Source organism: Heterodontus francisci, chromosome 1 (assembly GCF_036365525.1).
Source record: "Heterodontus francisci isolate sHetFra1 chromosome 1, sHetFra1.hap1, whole genome shotgun sequence".
Taxonomy (NCBI): Eukaryota; Metazoa; Chordata; class Chondrichthyes; order Heterodontiformes; family Heterodontidae; genus Heterodontus; species Heterodontus francisci.
This window is the reverse complement of record NC_090371.1, coordinates 230,255,751-230,265,070: the sequence shown is the minus strand read 5'-3', so window position 1 is coordinate 230,265,070 and position 9,320 is coordinate 230,255,751. Positions and strand designations below refer to the sequence as shown.

The 9,320-nt window shown below is 41.8% G+C and overlaps 1 protein-coding gene across 2 annotated transcripts in view; it reads right to left on the bottom strand.

Moving 5' to 3' along the window:
• Positions 1-331: 331 nt before the first annotated feature.
• glrbb (glycine receptor, beta b) overlaps positions 332-9,320 on the bottom strand; it is a 228,714-nt gene continuing 219,725 nt past the window's right edge. For both annotated transcript variants that reach the window (XM_068022517.1, XM_068022600.1), the window contains exon 10: positions 332-1,320. In XM_068022517.1, the coding sequence (XP_067878618.1) occupies positions 1,024-1,320 (297 nt within the window). In that variant the 3' untranslated portion in view covers positions 332-1,023. The remainder of the gene's footprint in view (positions 1,321-9,320) is intronic.

The following is a 9,320-nucleotide window of genomic DNA, read 5'->3' as shown; positions in this document are numbered from 1 at the left end:
TGTGTTATTATATCCTATCGATCACCTGTAGCATTGTACATGCCACGTATACCTGTAGTCTGCACTGTAAACTACAAATACATCCTCTGTCATTAAAACTAACAGAACCTATGTCATTGAGATGCACATACAATATACAATAATGAACATATTTAATCAAGATGTATAAAATAAAAGCATTAAAATACAATTTGAAATTAAGTTCATTCCCTTCTCCTTAGTCTTCACTTTGGGGACATAATTCACTACCATCTCAATTGTATGGACTTGACCAGACAAATTTCAGTGAACTTCCACATAACAGACATATGCCCATTTATATGACCATTATTGAAGCAGAAATGATTAGATATACAGATTTATATTTATTTTGACACGAGAACATCTCAATAATACAATCACTAAATAAATTATTTTGGCAATTTAAACCTTATATCAAAATTTGACATTGACAGGAATGGTTTGTTCTATATTTTGTCATTTAGAAATGAAGGTGGTATGAACTACAGCTCACATCTGATAAAGAAAATACTGAGGTACTTTGTTCTTGGAGCACAATTTTAAGTTAAAGCAAAACTATCAAACTGCCTACTCATTACTGTTTGGAAGATATAGAATTTTTTGTAATTGCACACATATAGTCATACTTAATTGGTATCTCAGTAACCTTAAACGTGCAGGTGTAAGTATCAGATATCAGAAAGATTGTAGCACATTGTAAATGACTCATCACAACCCCATACATACGTTATTCTTAAGAGTATTAGAAAGTTTGTAATGTAGTTTATCCATCATGATCTCCAAAGCAGCATGGGTGCTGTACAGCTATATACATCATTGTTTGGTTATAGTGTACACATTGCAATTTCATGCTTTCATTCAAATTTGACATAAATGTATCTGGTTAATAATCAATTTTCAATCACAGAGCATTTACAATGAAAAATTATGCTGAAGAGATATGGGGAGAGGGTCCAATGATAACTGACATATCTCATACAATGGAAACTAGTGGTGGTATGATCATAGATAAGCAGACCAATATATCACATTAAAGAAGAGGAAACAGAATGGAAACAAAGCTCTTGCATAGAGGTCAATCCGCTTTGCTTCAGTTGGTATGACAGGTTTTGGAGGTGGAGGCTTCTTATTATTTTTTAACTGGAGCTTCCCAAGACCGTTGTTAACTTCTATGGGTTTTCCATAGCAGTCATAGTTAGATAATTCAAAGTCACGTGGCAAGCTTCCAACGATGCTGAAGTCATTGGATCTCAGGTCTGATTTAGAAGTACAAACCTTTTTGCACCTTGTCTCTGCAACCTAGCAAAATAGAGAGTATAACTGTTGATGCTTAGCATCATTGTCATCAGTACTATTATAACCATAATTGTTAGTACCACAGGATAACTGTACAATAATCGTTAGTACCACAGGATAACTGTATAATTTACAAAAAAAGTATTTGGTTTAAATTGCCCTCGTCTGACAGGAAAATATGACAGTGGTGCAGTACATTGGTGTGCCAACATGTGGCGCCACAGGGTAGTAGATTGTCAATGACTGATATTAGCCAGGCTATTCAGAAACTAAAGAATTGAAGAATTAAAGAATTAAAGAGTTGATTTCTGCACAATCTTCATGGGACACTTTGACAGCTTCAACCTTTCCAAAACATTTTGTTTCAAGGACAAGGCAGTCCTTTCAGGCTTAGCATTTAAAACAAATTGCAAGACTGCAGCAACAAATTTAGAGCCAGTGTTTTGATAAAGTAATATTAACTTTAATTACTTTGCTTTCAAAGAGATAACAAATACTAAATGATGGATATTATTTTCTCTCCTTGAGGTGCATTTCTTTTTTGGAGATGAAAAATGTGTACTTAAAAAACTTGTCATTGTAATAAACTGTAGGAATGCACTGTCCTGAACAATTTGTACCTTGCAACATTGATATTAAGGAACCAATCAGAACATGCCAACAATAACAATTTTGAGCCACTTAATAATATAAAGAATGCATTTTTCATTAATCCAGCTATTGGGGTGCAGGTATTGTGTGGCAGGAGGATACAATTGTAGTAGTGAGATCCAGCAGATTTTGATGACTGGCATAAGGAAATGGCAAAACTGTCCTTTTTAGGATGTAAGAGTACCCCACCAATGACCAGAGGGGTGGTCAAGTGTAAGAAAAAAATTGTCGGTATTATGCAACCATAACATATGTCAGGAAGTGCACAAAAATCTGTCTGAGTTTAAGAAAAGCAGAAGGTACAAAGTATTAGAACAGGTACTCTTGAGGATCCACAGAGAAAGACCTGCAGGAGGCCATCAAGGATGATATTTAAACTGAAATCTCTTAAATACCAAAATGGTCTTAGAGAGATATGATGATACACTGTGGAGAAAAAGAGGTTCAGGGGAATGTAATTGAATAGAGATAGAAGAACAAGAAGATGTTCCTGTACAACATGTAGGCAGAGTTAGGTTGCCTGCAAGAAAGTATTTCTCTTCTCAAGAGGACTGTCACACTCAGGTTCCTAGGAGATGGGATCATTATTGATATACAACAGCCCTTTATGAAGGGACTTGACAAGTTTGGAGTGCAGGGGTTTGGTGTGTGTGCCTAGTATGTGCGATTGATAACCATGGTCTCCTCCAGCTTGTTTTATTAACTTATGGAATCAGGGATAAATTTTCCTGAAATAAAATCAGAAAGTCCTGGAAATACTCAGCAGGTCTGGCAGCATCTGTGGAAATAAAAACAGAGTTAAAGTTTCAGGTCTGTGACCTTTCATCACAAATTTTCCTGAACTTGACCACAGGTTTTTTTTTCTCTTTTTTTAATCCTTCCCAGTAGTTAGTATTATTAGAAGTTGGGGCGGGCATTGCAGAAAGTTATATCATCTAATGGATAGGGTGGAAAATGATGAGACTAATGGGGCTGGATTTTAAAGCCCCTCTGCCATCAGGAACATTGGCGGGGTATAAAGATTGGTGACGCCCGCCAACAGCCCAGATGGCGGAAAGCCCCGGGCCGATCTTGGTGGCAGAGGCGAGGCCTCATGGCGGCCGCCCCACCGCTTAGTGACGGTACCCCATTTCAATATGTAAACTAATTTACATACCTGATTTAATGAAGGTCCTGTTGCCTCCTAAATTGCTGCACCAAATCTTCATTCAGGTGGCCGACAATGTCGCGCCTTTGAATCCCCATTCGGGGAAACGTGGCACGACACCTGTGGGGAGGGGGGAGGAGGATTTTTTCTCTGTGCGGGAAGGGGGAAGTGAGGTTAAAACGATGCAGATTGGTTGGAGGGGATGATGGGAAGGGGTAAAGGGCAAAGTTGCCGAACTTTGGAGGGGGGAAAGGGCAGATTCTCACTGTTCATATTTTGGGGGGAAAGGGCAGGAATGGCTGGAAATGCCATTAGTGGGAGTGGGAAAATGCATTCAAAGATCATGGAATTCTGTTTTGTTGCAATGTAACTTAAAATGGCCCTTTAATTTTTAGATGTCCATTAAGGGCTATAAGCCCTTTAGAAATGGCGCCAGCGCCTGCGCATTAGCGCCGAATGCCGTTGCCTGCGACGGCTTGCCCGCCCCTTCCATGTTATCTTGGGTGGCGGGCGCTGCAGCCATGTAAATGAGTCACTGCGTTTGAAATCAGGGCGGCTCCGTGATGTGGAGCCCGCGCGGATGGGCCGAATGTTTTTTACGTCCACTGCTTACTTCGGCGGTGGACTCTTAAAATGCAGCCCATGGTCTTTTCGCACCCTTCTTCATATAACTAGAGATGATAAGAAGTTGCAAAAGGCAAACCGATATGATGAAATGGTTTCAGAAAAGCAGTTATCAAAAGTTAATCAACCAATGTGCTCAAAAAGAACCACTGAATTAAAACATTAAACTTTTATGTGAAATATCGTGAGAGCCCATATATATGGAAACAGTTGGAAGCTTCATCTGAAAAAATATATCCCTAAATGCCTGTAAGCACAACCAGAACACAATATAAATTTAAATATTAATATCATAGAATTTCAGCTAGTAAGTAATGTTTATTAGACTGAACTATGTAATAGAGACTATGTAGTGGGTTTGCACCATTAGTTTAAACTGTCAGTCCACAAGGCACTCTCAATCAGTACAAACATAAGAGGCAGTGAATGATGTTAATGTTCCACAGAATACAGCCTTTATTCTTTCAATAGTGGATATAATAGGAATAAAAACCTTAGACAGCATGAGGTACAGTGAAGTGGGAGGGTCTGGCCAGGATTCTGGTTTGGGCTATAATTTTCACCTCAGTAAACGTATAAAAAAGCACACTGAACATGTGAAGGTTCCAGCTCAGTGTCTCTTTGGCACCAAACATGAAAGTACACTCATGAAGAAAAAATCTTATCTTAAAAGAAACAAACTCATTACAGTGGACAACCATTGCTCACCACCCCGAAGCAGGAGAACCATTGAGAGTTCAACTCTTTGTTTCAAATCAGCAATGTTGCAGACTTGTTTGTTAAACAATGGGATGCAGGAATGCCTTGTTTTAGCAGGAATGCAGATTTATGATCCTGACCTTACTCTCTCGATCTCTTATCCCTACTCTTCGTAAGGGGGTTTTTGATTGAAATATTGTACTTGAAGCACCGCAAGAACACAGTTGAGATCAGGTGCTGGTGGCACTCCTGTTGCTAGTTCCACTTGAACCCCTGAGTCACCTTGATATCTAGATCACCAGAGGTCTCTTCAGCATCTCAGGGCTTCCATGCTCCCTCGTTAGTTCTCCATAGTCGTTGGTAGCTGGGTTGGGGGAGGGTATTTAAACTGCTCTTGAGATGCAAGTCATTTAAATATGTTAATGAGGCTACATGCCTCAAATTTTAACATACTTTCAGAGTTAACTGTTGTGGGCCAGGTTTCCTGCGGTCAGGAAAGCAGGCAGTTGAATCGAGGCAAGAAAGGCCAGATCCAACAGGTAAGCAGCTTTCCAGCCCAGCTTCTGAAAGTGAGACTGACGTATGAAAACAAGGTGAGGCACTGACCATAGTGGTAAAGAGGCAGCATCTGTGCATGAAGAAAGGCTGGCTAATGCTGGGCAGAGCTCCAACATGTTGAGTGCCTGCTGTATCATACTGGCATTCATGCCTCATAGGACCAGATTTCAACTGGAGGATATTGTACAAGCAAGAATGTGCACGTCGGTCAGCTGACTCTATTCAATACATGCTGGAAAGGGGTTTCAGTGATATCTCAGAACAGAGCAGATTTCTCCATTGAACACTTGGTAACATCAATGGCAGCAACCACATGAAAATACTATGCAATGTAAAAACATCCTTCCAAATCCAAACATTCTGAGAACTCATAGAAGTCCAGCTTCAGTTATACAGGGCATTAGTGAGACCACATCTGGAGTACTGTGTACAGTCCTGGTCTCCTTATTTAAGGAAGGATTTTAATGCATTGGAAGCTGTTCAGAGAAGGTTTACTAGACTAATACCTGGAATGGGTGGTTTGTCTTACGAGGAAAGACTGGGCAGACTAGGCTTGTATCTGCTGGAATTCAGAAGAGTAAGAGGCGACTTGATTGAAACAGATAAGATTCTGAAAGGTCTTGACAGAGTGGATGTGGAAAGGATGTTTCCTCTTGTGGGAGAATCTAGAACTAGGGGTCACTGTTTAAAAATAAAGGGTCGCCCATTTAAGACAGAAATGAGGAAAAATGTGTTCTCTCAGAGGGTCGTGAGTCTTTGGAAGTCTCTTCCTCAAAAGGCAGTGGAAGCAGAGTCTTTAAATATTTTTAAGGCAGAGGTAGATAGATTCTTGATAAGCAAGGGGTGAAAGGTTATTGGGGGCAGGCAGCAATGTGGAGTTGAGGTCACAATGAGATCAGCCATGATCTTATTGAATGGTGGAGCAGGCTTGAGGGGCCAAGTGGCCTACTCATGCTCCTAATTATATGTCCGTATGCCCAACAGTTTTTGTCTGCAGAGATCAGTGGCCTATTTGAGAACTTGGTATACAGCAGCAGCATACATGTAGTAGCACTAGAACAAGATGGGAGTTGGCTCTCTTGTTGAGGACAATCCCAGGTTTTTGTGTATGTGACAGGAAATACCCGAAAGCATGAAACCCAATGTAATGAGTGCAGCACAGGATACTCTTGACACAGTTACAGAGCCCTCTGAATCACATGAAATTAAAAGTTGCAAGGGCACCGTGCCACAATAGCTCACTTAGCACAAGGTGAAAACATATTATAATAAAAGCAAAATACTGCGGATGCTGGAAATCTGAAATAAAAACAAGAAATGCTGGAATCACTCAGCAGGTCTGGCAGCATCTGTGGAAAGAGAAGCAGAGTTAACGTTTCGGGTCAGTGACCCTTCTTCGGAAGAAGGGTCACTGACCCGAAACGTTAACTCTGCTTCTCTTTCCACAGATGCTGCCAGAGCTGCTGAGTGATTCCAGCATTTCTCGTGAAAACATATTATGTTGACTACATTAATTAGAGGATTTGGTAGCATAATGTTTATGTTACTGGAATAATAATCCAAAGGCTTGGATAATGATCTGGAAGACAAATCCTCACCTTGAGTTCAAATCCCACTAGACCAGTTGGGAAGTTAAATATATGTGGAATAAAAAGTTTATATCAGTAATTGGGAGCATGAAACTACTGGATTGTTGTAAAAATGTACCTGATTCACTAGCTTCCTTACCAGTCTGACCTATAAGTGAACTCAAACCCACAGCAATGTGGTTGACTCTTAACTGCTCTGTGAAATGGATTAGCAATCCATTCGGTTGTATTCAAGAAGGAGGAAGCACCACCACCTTCTCAAGGGAAATTGGGGATGGGTAATAAATGCTGGTCTTTCCAGTGACATCCTGTCCGATTTAATCCCACATCCCAGTTTTTCCCTATATCCCTGCAAATTCATTCCCTTCAAATACATGTCCAATTGCCTTTTGAAAAATCCTATGAAATCTGATCCACCATCCTCTCAGGTAGCACGTTCCAGATAGTAACAACCCTCTGGGTGAAATAATTTCTCCTCATTCCCCCTCTAATTCTTTTGCTAATTATTTTAAATCTGTGACTTTGGTTATAGGTGCACTTGCCAGAGGAAACAGTTTTTCCCTACTTATATCAAAACCCATCACAATTTTCAATACCATTATTAGGCCTCCCCTTAACCTTCTCTGCTCCAAAAAGAACAATCCCAGCTTCTCCAATCTCTTCAAATATTTGGAGTCCCTCATCCCTCGTATTATCCTGGTAAACCTCCCTTTCTAAGGCCTTGACATTCATTCAAAACTGGTGCTCAAAACTGTACACAATACTCCAGCTTAGACCGAACCAATGATTTGTACAGGTTTAGCATAACTTTCTTGTTTTTTTATTCAGTGTCCCTATTTACAAAGCCAAGTATCCCATACATTTTCTGAACTTAATTCTCATCAATTTGCCCTGCCACCTTCAAGTATTTTGAAATATGCACTCGCTGCCCACAAGGGTGGTAGAAGTGGAGACAATCAATGGCTTCAAAAGGAAATTGGATGGCCACTTGAAGGCAATAAACTCGCAGGGCTTTGGGGATCAAGCCAGGGAGTGGGACTAACTGGATTGCTCTGTGGAGAGCTGACATAGACTCGATGGGCCAAATGGCCTCCTTCTGTGCCATAATGGCTCTACGACGCTAGGTCCCTGTGCTCATGCATGCTCCTCAGTATAGTACCTTTTAGATTATACTGCTTGTCTAGGTTGTTTCTCCCAAAGTGCATCACTTCACACTTACCTGCATTAAATTGCTTGTGCCATGTGTCTGCCCATTTCACTCGTCAGTCTATATCCTCTGCTACTATCCTGATTATTACTTATAACATTACCAAGTTTTGTATCATCTGCAAACTTCAAAATTGTACTCCCTATACCCAAATCCGAGTCATTTTTATATAACAAGCAAAAACAATGGTCCTAGTACCATCGTGGAGGGGGTGTTGGGGTGCAGGGAGTGGGGCTCCACTGCATACTTTGGACGTTCAAATCTAAAAGGATAGAACAGAGTACATTCTAAATGGTGAAAAGCTAGAAACAGTGGAGATCTAAAGAGGCTCGGGGCGGGGGGGAGGGGGGTGTCCAGGTACATAGATCATTAAAATGCCATGAACAGGAACAGAAAATAATTAAAAAGGCTAATGGAATATTGGCCTGCATATCTAAAGGACTAGAATCCAAGGGAGTAGAAGTAATGCTTCAGCTATACAAGGACTTGGTTAGACCACACCTGGAGTACTGTGAGCAGTTCTGGACAACACAGCCGGAATTTTATGCTGTGGCGAAGACACCGCCCACCAGTTAAAAAGTTGGGGACAAGCCCACCTCCGCCAGGACTGGAAGTCCCTCTAAGACAAGAAGTTCCGCCTCCAAGAGCTGCCGGCCAATCAGAGGGCCGGCAGCTCTTCAGTCCAGTGTCACTAGGAGTGGTGGTTACTGCTGGGACTGCACCAAGCCAAGACCAGCAAGATGGAGCAGACCCCCGAATGGAGGTAAGTGTGTGGGGGTCTCGCTGCGCACAATCAGCTGGGGGGGGGGGGTTGATTGAGAGGGTGGGGGGAGGTGGTGCATGAGGGTCAGTTTGTGCTGTCGGGGGAACCTCTGTGGGACAAAAAGTGCCCAATCAGGAGGGCTCCCCACCCACCCCCAGCCCACAAGGAGACCGCCGGGTATTACTGGGCTGCCTCCTTAGCTGGCTAAGTGCCTGGCCGCCGGTTAATGTATCAATGGCAGTGGCAGTAGGCCCTTAAGTGGCAATTATTTTGCCAATTAAGGGCCTCAATTGGCCTGGGCTACTTTCCACCTCCCCCGCAGCTGGTAAAATGGCAGCGGAGTGCAGGTCGGTAACAGGAACGGCACCCCCGTCTCCCACTCAATTTTATGCCCCCACCCCACCTCCATCCTGCTCCAAGTTGGGGGGGGGGTGCGGAAATTCCAGCCGACATCTGAGGAAGGATATATTGGCCTTGGAGGGAGTACAGCATAGGTTTACAGAATGATATCTGGACATCAAGGGTTAAATTACAAGAAAGGATTACACAAACTAGGGTTGTATTCCCTGGAATTTAAAAGGTTAAGAGGTGATTCGATCGAAATTTACAAGATATTATGGGGAACAGATTGGGTATGTCGGCAGAAATGTTGATTGAGATTTTTGGACTGAAGCATCGTCTTAGAATTACAACCAGACCTTTCAAGGAGTGAAAGAAACACTTCGACACATAAAGGGTGATAAAAGTGTGGAACTTTCTTTTACA